The sequence below is a fragment of the Suillus discolor genome, assembly GCF_016758755.1.
Source record: "Suillus discolor strain FC423 chromosome Unknown F5147scaffold_32, whole genome shotgun sequence".
Classification (NCBI taxonomy): Eukaryota; Fungi; Basidiomycota; class Agaricomycetes; order Boletales; family Suillaceae; genus Suillus; species Suillus discolor.
This window is the reverse complement of record NW_024541279.1, coordinates 155747-169357: the sequence shown is the minus strand read 5'-3', so window position 1 is coordinate 169357 and position 13611 is coordinate 155747. Positions and strand designations below refer to the sequence as shown.

The window sequence follows — 13611 nt, the reverse complement described above, 5'->3', positions numbered from 1 at the left end:
TACTAGTGAAAAATCGGGCATTCTGACATATGAACAATGTAGTTTTACCAATTGCTGAAAGTGAATGGGAGGTTGGAGGGGAGGAAATAACTGGAGAGGTAATTGACAGGAATGTTGGATATTTGCGTGGCTAACTAGTGCTTCCGAAGTCCAGTTCAGTCCAGTTCTTGGGGAAATTTTCCGAATGCCAAACTGAGCCATAGGTTCAGTTCAGCCATTTGGTCGAACCCTGGACCAAACACATTCAGGAGGTCCAGTTCGTGTTCGAACCAGGTTCGACGAAGTTTGCAGATGATCTCAGGACCATGAGAGCTCCACCACACTGTTCCCAACACTGCAAACACCATGCACAAACGCCCAGTGCACGTCAGCAACTGCTGACGTGGCTCAGACAAATACAGACGACGGATGAGAGCAAGAGGAGGGAAGAAGGCAAGGAAGAGAAAGAGAAAGAGGGAGAGGAGATGGATGAGACGACTCTGAGTAGTGATGTTCTGGCCCAGCTTAGGCTCGGCCCAGCTGTCAACAAGAGCGGTTTGGTCAGTGAGGAGATCATCATGCAGTTGTTCAAGGTCATCTATCTTAAATCAAAAAATGAAGTGAACATCACCAGAAATCACTCACTGATTGCAGTAGCATGTTCTTGTTGCTTGGAGTGAGTGCATTCAATGCTGACATGGACAGTGGCCAAGTGAGTGGATCTAGATTTGTGCTGACAAACGATGGTGAGTGCAGCACTTGGCTTCGCGACAAACATGTCCATACCTTGTGTCTTCCCAGGCAGAAATTATGATGCCATTTCATATCCAGGGGTTTCAGCTGAGGCAAGACGATCTGAGGCAGGATGCTGCCAAGAGAGGGTGTCACAATCATTTGAGTCGACAGGCTATAATGTCATATTGATGCATCACAGCAGGCTAAGTAGCCTGGTTTTGTGATGCATCAAGCTTGCTCAATGTGTGATGCATCATCCATCCAGTACATATTTGGGCTGTGCCGTCCATATTTGACACACATCTGTCCATATCGAGCGGGTTGTCCCACTCCCAGTTGGACCTTGCTTACGTACTCCTTGCTTCTCACTTTCTCCTGGTAGTACCTTGCTTACATACTCGTGTCCGGCTACTCATTTTTCACTTTAGTAGGCCTCTTACTATTCCAGGTGTCCTTTTTGCTTACATACTTTAATACTTTGGCATCTGCGTACTCAGTATCGACTTAGTTAGCCTCTTACTGTTTCCAGTAGCCCTTCGGGCTTAGTAATATTAGGACAATGGGATCAATGACGCAATCTTCGAGTTTTGAATTCACCAAGTCCCTCACTGACGCAATCTTTCAGTTTTGAATTCACCAAGTCCATTCCACCACGATTTTTCATCTTATGCATCTCACATGTATATTTTTGTACATAGTCAAGACAATTTTCTGATTATGCACGGAGTCAAATTGTTTTTTTGAGGTCAAAACAATGAATTGAATTGTCGGTGTGATACAATATTTGATACGGTGCAGTACAAGAATATACACTACTACACCAGTCAATCAAGCAGTGTGCGATTATAATACCAAAATATAGAATAACATTGACAAAACTCTCCCAACTTTCAAGAGTGTCGAGCCCTTCTGTAGTATGATTACCCTTTGCAATGTGATAGAATTGACGTACTTCCGTGAGTCTGCGGGACAAGCACGATGTGTTGGAACTCCAATGTCATTATCACGCTCTCGTGGGTTGAAGGGCACATTGTTGCATGTGCGGAGACGAGGCACATGCGCTGCCGGAGGGTCCGGCAATGTAGATGGGCCCATAGATAGTGTAGGAGCCGGAGATCTCTCAACACGTCGTCTATGCACTCCACAATGAGAACGGACCTCTGGCTGGTCAAGGAGTGGATCATTGTCCTGTTCTTCCTCACTATTCGCAGATTGAACAGCCGGAAGAAGTACCTCCACCTGTAGATTCGGAGGTAAATATGGACTATCACGGTTGTCTGGAGATGTCAGGTTGGCGAGAGACAAGTCAGATATCGTACCCCGAGCATTATCGAGGGCACCAGGATCGAAATTAGGATTGTCGACAATATTGGTGAAGGCGTGGGGATCGAAGGCAGAAAAATTGATGGTGCCTGCTATGATCGGGTCAAAAGCGGCAGAGGTGCCCCACGCAGTATGCGAGTTGCTCTATGTGTGCAATGAAACACATTCCACTGCATATTGATAAGCTATTACTCACTGTGTTATCCCCAAGAATTTCTTCAGGTTGGGGAGTCATTTGATACAGGCCGCTTGTATCAAAGGATGGGACATCCTTGATGACTCGACTCATACCCTCCTCGACACTCTTTTCCTGCTCATTGTTACAATCTTCATTGCTGTCCCAGTTCGATGATGACTCGTCGTCTTCATCCATTGCCGACTCATCATGTGGTAGGGTAGACTCGAATGCTGATTGGGGGAGAGGCTAAGTCTGGTGTCTCTGTATTTAGAAAATTCAAACATACCAAGAGTGTTTTCCACGAACGCTAGAAAGGCAGCCTGCATTCCATCGAAGTCTTTGTATACATGATTGAACTGGGCGCCGCTTTGAAGTTCGCCAACGTGGTAGCTTAATTAGCAATGAGTACGCCTGAATTCTTTGTGTTTGCAAATGTTGCTCACTTGAACACTGACATTTCACCTGTCCCAGGATCACAACCCCCCATGAGAACGGTAAATTTCCATCCACCTGTAATATGTGCAAGATACTTCAGGATGCGGTCGAGCATTGGACCAAGCTGCTGGATAGCTCTACCCAGAAGATCCAAGTCAGTGATGCTGAGATACAATCGAATAACAGTACATACATACTTCACTTTTGTGGCATCATCAATTTTTAATGCCTTCCCAGACTTCAGCTGCTGGCGCTTTTTTGCAAACTTTGCTTTTGCCTTGCGATATTTCCTATTGATATCTGCTTTGACAGACTCACTTTCCTCCAAGTACATTCACCGTGTGATCTCATGTCGTTTGTTCAGCTTCGGACCTCTATTGGTGATATTTTCTGCTGCGATTGCATCATCTGCAGTGTGCTTAACCTTCACTCCATAGAATTCGTGTGAGTAAATATCAATTTTTTGTGGTGCTTGTGTCCCTTTGAGTTCCACACCCCCACCTAAGATGGTATCGAACTTCAGGACACCCCTGGCGCCTTTGGAGCGAGCATGACGTGCAGGGTTCATCTGCCACCTATACAAAGTGACCAATTGCTGTCAAATTAATCAGTACATGTTTTATTTGATTTTTGTGCATGTGTCTTACTTGCTGATGTGTCGCAACTGCGGTCGCCAGAGCCTTGATGCCATCCGGGGTGCGAACATAATCGTCTGGCATGTCTTTGAAGATAACGTGTTCCTCAGGCCACCTTTCAAACCATAAAGCCCAGATGCGCGTGAAAAAATTGTCATAGTCCTTGGTCGCAGCAGTCTCGCGGTATTCAGACATGAAGCTGAGGAGAAACTCCTCTTGTTCTGGAGTAGCCCATTTCTTACCCGCCATCTGAAACAAGCTGTAGCAGGGTGAGTTTCTCAAAATGAAAGAAATGCTTGCCAGCGCACTTTCACGGGTATAGCAGTCAATCTTGGGTAGGCCACGAGAGACAAGATTCAAGCACGGTGATCCTCAACTTCTTCAGACCAGTTCCTATTGATAATATATGTGCCTAGGATTTCACCAATTCGTCTGATTTATGCGCGCAAGGCAAGTTCTCAATATCTACGCTACATTACACATATGATGACACCTGCATCCCGCATACACAGAATACTACCTCGTCTAGCTCAGCCACCTTCTTGACTTCTTCACAGGAAAGTACTCCTTCATCATCACACGTGTCTCCTGGTACAACATGTTCATGAGTATAAAAGTCTGGATGCGCTTCTCCTACAGTCAATACATACCCCCTTCAGATGAAATGAGTAATGACGTACTCGACGACAGCACCTAGTGGCTTCAACGAGCAATTCCTGCTGCAGGCCAGACAACACTTGGTCGTGCAGTATCTCCACAAAGTGCACAGCATGTTCAGGCCAAGTTGCAAACCACTGGGAGTAAACACTCTCCCAGAATTCTTCCTGCTCTTCTACTGACCCTGAACGAACAATTTTAAAAGCAGGCAAAAATGTTTTAAGCATGTTGCGTTGGGCATGCGTGAGGACTGCCATCTGCGACATGGACATAGCGAGAAGAAAGCAACAAGCTCTGGGATACCGCTGTGAATCACAGAGCCGAGCCTGGACATGTCTTCGCAAATAGATCTACATATAGCCACACCACACTTCAAACTGTCACCGCTAATTATATTCTGGAGGTCTCACAAACAAAGATAGAAGTTCTGACTCTACAGGGCAGGTACTAACTAAGCGCTAGTGGGAAACTCATACTCCTGGTACCATAATTCGTTTCCCATGAAAGCAATCGCTAGTTCGCTGTCGCCGCCATCCGCCAGATGCAACAAGATGTCTTCAACCATCCCTATCATCTCCCTCATGAACCTGCAGACACCATCTGCAGCGCACCACTCATCACTCATGCCACACATCTGAAGAATACCATCAAGCCCACGGTTGGCTCAGTGGAGAAATTCTTCCAGGTTTGTGATAGCATGTTCAAATACAGACTTATCTCCATTCTCGGTAGGGTATAACTCAGGGTCGGGCATTGTCTTGGAGTACTCATCAACGAGGAGGTTGAAGAATCTTTGTGGAACTTTCACATAGGCCATGAAGTCGTCCTTGGCGTACTTAACTACGGCAATGCACTCCTGTAAGGTTTCGCTGGTGCAAATGTCAGATGCCTTAATACAAGTAAGTCTATACAGTATGCACATCGGTTCATCTTCATCATCTGAAGGTTCATTGTCTTGACAGGATTTTTTTGCTTTGCGTGACTCACGCCGCTTGGCCAGTATAGCGTCTCGAAACCTGGAGAGTCTTTTGGTCAACTAGAGTCCTTAGATACTGTCGTTTGATCACTTACTTTTGATAATGGCGACGACACTTTTCTCTTGCAGCTTGCACTCTCTCCTGACGAGTTTTGTACAATGTTGGGCGCACCATAGTGAGAACGGAATGACTGCAAAAGTAATGTTGTGTTGTGAGGAGCAAAAGAACGAAGAAAAAAAAATAGACCCCTACAGTATTTGGACCCAAACAATGAGTCTTCAATTGGTGAAGGAAGCGGAAGCACTTATGCAGATGGTCGGACCATAAAACATAATGGTAAGATGGTAAGTCTGAGAGAGACTTGCAATCTCAGATGAAATGGTCTGAAGATACCTGGGAGTAGTATATACATCATCCCGGTGTTTTTTTTGGGGTGACTTACCTAGTGTTAAATGGGATCCATGAGGACCCCTAGATTTGAGTTGTCACTGAGCATGTGTTAGCATTCATTAGCATCCATGTGAGTGAGTGATGCCATCTAGTGCTGGTTGGATGCAGAACTGAGTGCATAGTGACTCATATGCAGGTCAACATGTCAGTATATATTGTTCTATGAATCACGGTGATCCTTAGCTGCGAAATATAGAGAATAAATTCAACTATAGCTTGTGAGTTACAATTGCAAACTGCATGGTTGGACTGATACGATATAGTTGGTCGGACCATAATTAATTGGACAATATGAGTACATCAATGAATATCTAACTGTGTAACTAAATATTCCAATGAAACAGCCAAATACCTTGTGTAGAATATTGTGGTCCTCCTTGACCAACATTCATTCAAGTGAACGAGAAACAGCAAAATAATATCATATGCAGTAGGGCCATAGTAGGACCATAATCCATAATTAGTAAGATGTGCGCTCGACTATTATGGAAATTACACACCGCAAACGAGACGACATAAAGAACGGGGAAAGACTCAACAAAGTCATACAGTGCAATTGAGTTGCTGAAAAGGAAATGTGGTGCCAGTCATAAGCGTGAAACGTAGTAGTCTTGCTGCAACTCCACCTTTTGCAGCAAGACTACTACGTTTCACGCTTATGACTGGCACCACATTTCCTTTTCAGCAACTCAATTGCACTGTATGACTTTGTTGAGTCTTTCCCCATTCTTTATGTCGTCTCGTTTGCGGTGTGTAATTCTCTTTAGTTCCTATTACACTAACAATCATGTCATTCAAGATACCATTCTTCATTGAAAGTGTGCACAGCTCGTCTTATGTCTACGTCAATCACGCAGTCTCCACAGCAGCACCAGACGTCAGCACCATCCACAAAGACAGCTTAAATTACCAGGCTGTAGTGTGATCGATAGCGGATGAGTCTCTCCTTCATTGTTACAAGGGCGTCTATTACAATATGCCAGGTGGGCTGAAAACTGTACTTTGAATGTCGCTAAATGTCACTAACACTAGTTTAGCCGAAGTCAAAGCTGGGCAGTCGCTCTTCTATGTTGTTTGTGGTTCCTACGTTGGCGTCATGGCAGGCTGGTTTGTACTTTTTTATTTGCAGATATTGTTTTATACTTATTAGCACAACTAGGGAGAATGCATTGAACTGTGTTCTGGGTGTCAACGAACCTGCTTATCATGAAGTAGAATCTGTCATGATTGGGGAGCAGTGGGTTAGGGAGGCAATTGATTAGGGCATAGTCGAGATGGTGGAACCTTGGGGATTCTCTTATGTTGTGTAGTTGTTCTGTACAGTTTTGTTGTCGTTGTCAGCCTAATTTGCATCTCGATTGTACATACAAATCTAGCAACTTTATTTGCTCATCTCGACAAACCACTTGTTCAAAACCTCTATCTCAACGTCATCGAGCATAGTGCCAAAGTTTCTCTCTAAGTGGACGCCGCAGGCTCATGAACATTGTAATTTGTCACGCATGACAGGGCCTTGTGATTTTCAACAATGTGTTAATTCCCACAGCCTCAGATTGAAGCCAACCTCGGTTGGAATGCCGGCCAATACTAGCCTTGTCAACAATAAATCATCGGGTCCTTCCTCTCATACCATTCGCATGCCAGGCCAAAAGCGAGCTCGACTAAACCACTATATGCCACCCAACCAGCATTCCCGAGCACCAATTCACCCATCTGTCACATTTTCCTCTCGCCGAGACAGTATTCTAGAGGTCTCTACACAGTAAATCTGGGGATCTGTGTCCACATCGCCATCTTATGAACCTGACAGCCAATCTGCTGTTCCAGGAGAGGATTTCTCTGATTTTTGCCATAATAGCCTGGAATCAGATATATTTGTACTATCAGATGAGAATCCACTGAGGCGCAAGCAAACAGCTGCGGTATGTTTAATTTGGTGATAACTATGTGTTTCCATTAAACGAGACATTAGGACAACCCCCTTCTGATATGGATGGACGAGCGTGATCTTTTTCTAGCAGAACTGCTGCGGCACGAGGGATGCGGAGATCACATTTCTGATGCATGTCCCGGATGTCCATGTCTGAAATCTACTCCTCCTCGATATCGGTGTCAAGACTGTCTAGATTCACAATTATACTGTGGTCTCTGTATTGTCCGGAACCACTTACGGTTGCCTACCCATCATATAGAGGTCAATTTAATTTCTCAATCGTGAAAGCCCTGATCACTCATTAACTTCCTAGGAATGGAATCGTCAATTTTTTGAGTGTCTTTCATTGAAAGCCATGGGTCTTCGCATACAGCTGGGTCATGCAATCGGCGAATCATGTATTCTTCCAAGGAGAGCATTTAACGATGATTTTGTTCTCATTGATGCAAATGGCATACACGAGATTGGGCTGGACTTCTGTGGCTGCATGACCTCTCAGACACATACCAAGCAACTACTATGTGCTGGCTGGTTTCCGTCGACTTCTACTAATCCATGAACGGCTGCTACATTTCGCGTTCTTCATCACTATCATATCTTGTCCTTCGAGTCAAAGGCCTCTGCTTACAAATTTTATCATTCGCTGGTTCGTTTAACGGACAACACAGGCTTGATCAGACGAAAGGTAATGTTTAATCTTACTGTACTTGAATTTTTCAGTTCACACTGTCGATTCAGGATCATTATGAATCTTTCATGCACATGGTCCGTGAATGGTGTCACTTGGTGATGTTAAAATGCTCAGGGCATGGCCATGATCCAAGTGGCATGGCAGGTACTTCAGAGGGTCAGTGCGCTGTGCTGTGCCCTGCATGTCCGCAGCCCGGGAAAAATCTCCCAGACAATTTGGAAGATGCTCCAAAGGCAAAAGGGTGAGTGCAATGTATATTACAAGATGGTCATGAGCACTGATCATGTACCAGTTGGCTATATAGTCTTTTTCTGGCGATTGATGCAAACTTTCATCTGAAAAGACGTGCTGTGTCATCCGATGAGACCAATCCCAGCCTTTCGCGAGTTGGGCTTATTTTGTAGAGGAGACATCTTACAAGTCATATATATCAGATAGGGCTGGAGACGTACAAGAGGTACGTTTGTCCACTGCTTGTGTCAAAATGCTGGCTGACATTCTAATTGACAGAAAAGCACATGTTCGAGCCATAATGCCATGAATATGGCAGAAACTAAGTTATCTCAAGGTCTTGCGGCAACAGGAGTAGGTACTGTGGATTGTGCGCGTCATAATATGAAGTGTCCCAATGGAGTCGGTGACCTTCAAAAGGGAGAAAAGTAGGTCTTTTATCACTGTTTTTGTAATCCGATCTAACAAACACAATCAGGTATCTGAACATGGACTACCTTTTTTTCTCCACTCTACGACATTCAACTGTAGATATCTTGAATGTGTCATATGACATTGCTTGTCAGTGGCACAAGTTTCTTTGGTCACGCATGGTATCTTTGCCGCCTTCCCACCACTTGAATTATCTTGCGAGGACAATCCGATTCTTTGTGCCGAAGTTCCATCTCCCTGCACATGTCTCTAAGTGCCAAACTATTTTTTCATTCAACTTTACTCACTTTGTGGGGCACACAGATGGTGAGGCACCAGAGAGAGGCTGGTCGAATATCAACTCCGTAGCTTCAAGCACGAAGGCTATGGGTCCAGGCTGTCGTCGGGACATGCTAGACAATCATTTCGGTGACTGGAATTGGAAGAAAGTAGTTGGACTCGGTGAGCTTTAATTGTGCAGTACTACATACGTGAAAATTGATCGAGATTTTCTAGGATCGTCGCTTTTACTCAAGATCAAAGAAGCTCAGATAGAAAAGGCTGACCATGGTGCTGCCTTCGAGGAGTTTGACAGCGTGATCACTTCTGAACACCGCTTCACATGGAAGGCTGAAATGGAGGCATGGGAAGAAAATCCGAACGATACAACAGTCACCAACCCCTTACAACCGAAAGGCATTGGTAAGTTCAGTTCAATCTCTTTGGTATACCTTACTTAAGATATCGACCAGCAATTACACAAGCCAGTGCTCGCTTGAGTTTGGCCCAACTCAAGGCTGAGGAGCTCGAGTGTGGTGTAGATCTATCACTTCACCCTGATGTATCGCCAAGTGTGCTCATCGCATCAGGCATAGACCTCAAAGAAGAACAGTGAGTGATTAGTACATGTCTTCTTCACCATGCTAAACAGCTCTACAAGGTGGCGCTTGAAGGCCATAGTCGACGGCATGGGCATCCATGCCACGGATAGACAGAAGCTGAGTATTCTTTGCATGAGGATGTCTCTTCGTCAGAAGATCGAGTCTTGGAGACAGACTCAACTTCTGTATGTGCCATTGGTGCAAGTACTCCTGGCCGCCTCACCAACTGGTAGTCTCAACGATGCTGAGCTTATGAAGCTTTGGCTCCCATCTGCATTGAACAGTAATGCTTGTGATTTATGCCTCCAGCATATTGAGTGGGAGTTGTGTTTCGCGCAAGCTCATGACGCCTTAGAAGAGCTTAGGCAGTGCCTCCATGTATACTGCTCACTCCTAAATTTCAAGAGGGAATGGATTCGAGGCCAAGGGGCCAATACTTGTGCTCAGAATGCACTCACACATATACATACGAGGCAGGTGGCCTGCGTGAAGCGCTATAGGACTGCATGGACCACGCTCAAATCTCTTGCACCAATTCTTAAGAAAGCAGATTGGTGTGGGCGGCTACAGGACCTCTCCGATGACGATGTGAAGCCGCTTATCGATCCATTTGCCAGTCAGGGAGAGGGAAGGTGAAAGTTAATGTGGATTTGGATGATGGACGGTGTGGACAGCGGTGCAGCTGGAGGAGATGTCGACGGTAAGGTTTTGGTTTTTATTTTATTTCGGCAAGATTAAGCTTGCCGTTTGCCAGGTGTTCGTGTGGAATGGTGCAAATCTCGTGCATGAGTGCTTTGTTGGAGTGAAGAGGTCGACCTTCTCCAGGAGGAGATGCGCCGGGTCCTGCAATTTTTTAATTGGCAGGCAAACTGGTGGGAAGGACAGGGAGTCCGCCGGGTCAGTGAGTCAGCCCCATGCAATGCAGAAGAACCAGGAACTGCTGCCCATCATGAGGCTACTGCCCAGGATGAAAGTTTGCATGCCTATGCTTCTCGGCAAGCTAATATTTGCTGGCGCCTCGCTGCCCATTTCCACAGCATATGGGCACCGCTCATGTCTCCCCAAGACACACTGGGTAATCCGGCTGCCACACTACCATTACCCGACTTGACGATCCCTGATATGCCCTGATGCTTCTACCTATGTAGTGTACCTTGTATTACCATATTGATGAATGAAGTTGATGAAGTTGCTGGTCTTGAAACTTAAAGTAACCGTCTCTTAAGGTAACCGGGGACTACAATTGGCTGGGGGAGGATCAGGCCGCTACTAGGGTACTATGCACACTCGAGCCTGATAGTTAGCATGTTTTAATGCATCAATAATGCATTGCAAAGATTGTGATATACATAGTTGATGCATTTCCTACTACTAGTACCTAGCAGACTTAATGCATCAACCCTACAGGGACTTGTGGAGTCGAAGCATCCACAAAAAGCGAAACATCAGTGATCGTCAGGTGCCCGTCCTCCAGGATGATTGGCTGGAGCTACGTCTGCTGAGAGGGTCCACTCGAGTCATCTGTGCATGCTTCAAAGGGTGTTCATCAAAGATGTTAGATGGGTGATCTTGACATATCTTCACAGTCATGTAACTTGTGTCAGAACTCATGGCTAAAGGTATCTGAAACAACAAAGAGAACACATGCCAACATCAGCCGCCAGGAGACATGGAGGAAAAGAGGAGGGTGACTTACCAGGAGGTCGAGCACAGGTGGGTAGTGAGAACAGTGAGAAATGGAACATGGTGCATCATGCATGCAATGATTGCCGAGAAAGGGAATGCACAGAACAAAGTGCAGCGTGATGAGTCAAAAGAGATGAAGACCTAAGATGAAAGGACACACAGTAAAAAAAAACAGAAAAAGATCACTATTCTGGCAGACACAAGATTAAAAAAGAATGTACGTAGGACAATAGTAATGTTATCATGAAGGATGAAGCTAAAGACAAAGAACATATCAGTCCTAGTGATGTTCCGGCCCGGCTTGGCCCAAAAGCCGCAGCTTTGGCCTGGCTTCAGACGGCTCTGGCCTGCAAAAAATCCAAGCCAGGCCAAAGCCGCAAATGACGGCTGGCTTTGGCCCGGCTCTGGCCTGAGCTGCGGCTCGAGTAGGGAATTTGCGATTCTGACAAAGTGAGCATGAGCAGGTCATTGTGAAACTAGGATTCAACCACATGACTCCCCTGCTGATGAATCGCGGCAGTCGAGAGCGGCGGTGGAATGTCGGTGGCTTCTTCGTGACATGCGCCACCCAAGGCTTTGATTGCGAGTTGAACATGTAGATATGCCTGACGTGCAAGTGGTAAAGATTAGCGATGTAGATGACTCAGCGTGGCTCCAATGCTTACAACTGGCAGGACGGAGAAAATAAAGTGTGAACCATAGCATTGTCTCCGAACGGAAAGATGGCAGTCAGCGGGAGTGATGATGGTGAAGTCAGGTTGTGGGATATCGACACGGGCAAGCTCCACCACGCCATTCCCAACACTACAAACACCATGCGCAAATGCCCAGTGCACGTCAGCAACTGCTGACGTGGCTCAGACGAATGCGGACGACAAATGAGAGCAGGAGGAGGGAAGAAGGCGAGGAGGAGAATGAGGGAGATGAGATGGATGAGATGAGACGAGCAGGCAGAGATGAGGAGGTTGGCGTTGGGATTGGCTCAATATTTTCTGCCTGTTCAGCATGTCGTGCAGCCTCAGCAATGCGAAAGTCATTGACGGCCTTCTTCTGGAAGGAAAAAGTTGCTGGTTCCGCTGAATGAAGAAGCGCAGCAGTAGGCTTAGTTTTGCGTACTGGATGCATAGCAACACGAGTTTCCCCTATTGAAGCCAGAGAACGTCGCGCGGGATGTCCGTGGAGTGGACCTGCAACTCAGTAAATAGTGAATAATGATTAGCGCGACATATATTAGACAGACATTGTCGTGACATCAAAGTCGAGTTCTTGAAGCGACCGTTGTGCTCGACATCAGGAACCAATTTGCGCTCATTCTATTTTTACATAAATGTTTCCCACAAACTCTCAAAGCCGTGGCCTGAGCCGCCGGCTCCCGGCTTTTCAGAATCATGGGCCGGGCCAAAGCCCTGGTCAGGCCATGACTTTGGCCTGGCCTGGCCTGGCCCACGGCTTGAGGCCGGGCCGTGCACATCACTAATCAGTCCCCCATCCAGAATCGGGTCTACATGCGCAACGTACCTCGAGACACTAAGTATAGTAGCTACTAACTCTACATCTTCTAGATGATTGCCGTAATGCCATACAAAGTAATACGCGCACTGAAAGCGCCATCAAATTCTTTGTTGACAGTTGTTTTTATGCCTTTGTTTCTCTTCCAGTAGTCCCCGCTGTATGGCGAGGATAGTGCAGGGTACCTCCCACGTAATCACACTATCACCGCTCGGCGCTTGGAAGACCGATATGAAGCCAAACGACTGTCGTGCAAAGCCTCTGCGACTTCTATACGCATGAACGGTTCGTTCCGCTGTCAGACACTTGCGCCGTTGTAGCATTTCCCACTGTCATGGCCTCCACGATCGCGCCATTGTTTTTGTCAGATGTCACATTTCTAGGTGCTGACTGCAGATCTACTACAGATTCGACAGAATGAATAATTTTTCCGCTTGAAAGACACCTTGTATTACGTGCTTTACCTCGTCGGAACACCCAATATTTGAATTGTGTGCGGTAACCGGGTAACTGCCGTAGAATTCGTGAGTCTTAATTGAAGCCAACGAATGAATGCACGAGTCCGGCACTGTTTTATGCGATATGAATGTTTTATCTTTTGCGCTTTGGAATTATTTCGCAGCTTTTGTGGTTGGTTTCGATGCAGGATCAGTCGCTATCTCTCATCGGGGTCCTCTGGGAGTGCGGTACGTGTGCCCTTCTTGGTGATTGTTTTGGACGTTTTGTGGTTGTCTCCGCTTTCACCGAATCATGTTATTCGCAATTCACGGACCACACACTGAGAGCGACAGGAATTTCCCGTTTCCCCTTGTACGTGACCATCCTATTCAAACCTATTTTAACCGATAAGGAACTCTCGAAGAAGTTACAACGTGGCTCGGTGCGTTCGAGCCTTTTCGA

The 13611-nt window shown here is 46.0% G+C and overlaps 6 protein-coding genes across 6 annotated transcripts; 3 read left to right on the top strand and 3 right to left on the bottom strand.

Moving 5' to 3' along the window:
• Nucleotides 1-155: 155 nt before the first annotated feature.
• F5147DRAFT_774417 (uncharacterized protein) lies at nt 156-4214 on the bottom strand (the record flags this gene model as incomplete). Its single annotated transcript, XM_041441604.1, has 12 exons — nt 156-334; nt 404-577; nt 625-712; nt 766-847; nt 1667-2181; nt 2234-2445; nt 2502-2605; nt 2659-2787; nt 2848-2940; nt 2989-3245; nt 3298-3534; nt 3966-4214. The coding sequence occupies 12 exons, from the start codon at nt 4212-4214 to the stop codon at nt 156-158; spliced, it is 2319 nt and encodes a 772-aa protein (XP_041292073.1).
• A 392-nt stretch (nt 4215-4606) lies between these two features.
• On the bottom strand, nt 4607-5093 carry F5147DRAFT_774416 (uncharacterized protein; the record flags this gene model as incomplete). Its single annotated transcript, XM_041441603.1, has 3 exons — nt 4607-4811; nt 4863-4958; nt 5014-5093. The coding sequence occupies 3 exons, from the start codon at nt 5091-5093 to the stop codon at nt 4607-4609; spliced, it is 381 nt and encodes a 126-aa protein (XP_041292072.1).
• Nucleotides 5094-6156: 1063 nt separating this feature from the next.
• Nucleotides 6157-6631, top strand: F5147DRAFT_653424 (uncharacterized protein; the record flags this gene model as incomplete). The annotated part of the gene is made up of 4 exons (XM_041433782.1): nt 6157-6288; nt 6331-6352; nt 6407-6476; nt 6520-6631. The coding sequence occupies 4 exons, from the start codon at nt 6157-6159 to the stop codon at nt 6629-6631; spliced, it is 336 nt and encodes a 111-aa protein (XP_041292071.1).
• A 731-nt stretch (nt 6632-7362) lies between these two features.
• On the top strand, nt 7363-10647 carry F5147DRAFT_746009 (uncharacterized protein; the record flags this gene model as incomplete). Its single annotated transcript, XM_041439807.1, has 16 exons — nt 7363-7563; nt 7616-7823; nt 7971-7987; nt 8041-8234; nt 8286-8379; nt 8400-8450; nt 8504-8652; nt 8703-9097; nt 9152-9337; nt 9388-9526; nt 9567-9894; nt 9922-10104; nt 10156-10216; nt 10271-10286; nt 10320-10417; nt 10451-10647. 16 exons carry the CDS (start codon nt 7363-7365, stop codon nt 10645-10647), a joined length of 2517 nt encoding a protein of 838 aa, XP_041292070.1.
• A 775-nt stretch (nt 10648-11422) lies between these two features.
• On the top strand, nt 11423-11807 carry F5147DRAFT_698007 (uncharacterized protein). The gene is made up of 2 exons (XM_041437528.1): nt 11423-11644; nt 11703-11807. The coding sequence occupies exons 1-2, from the start codon at nt 11453-11455 to the stop codon at nt 11799-11801; spliced, it is 291 nt and encodes a 96-aa protein (XP_041292069.1). The 5' UTR covers nt 11423-11452; the 3' UTR covers nt 11802-11807.
• Nucleotides 11808-12065: 258 nt separating this feature from the next.
• On the bottom strand, nt 12066-12872 carry F5147DRAFT_837451 (uncharacterized protein; the record flags this gene model as incomplete). The annotated part of the gene is made up of 2 exons (XM_041444073.1): nt 12443-12872; nt 12066-12389 (listed from the first exon to the last, which is right to left on the bottom strand). Coding segments are annotated over exons 1-2 (336 nt in total), but the record flags the coding sequence as incomplete, so codon positions are not given.
• Between the last annotated feature and the right edge of the window lie 739 nt (nt 12873-13611).

Bases quoted from the DNA above. Each gene is read 5' to 3' on its own strand.
- F5147DRAFT_698007 (XM_041437528.1), top strand. From the start codon at position 11,453: ATGAAGCTAAAGACAAAGAACATATCAGTCCTAGTGATGTTCCGGCCC. The intron at 11,645-11,702 runs CTGACAAAGTGA...CACATGACTCCC, and splicing joins CGAGTAGGGAATTTGCGATT to CTGCTGATGAATCGCGGCAG.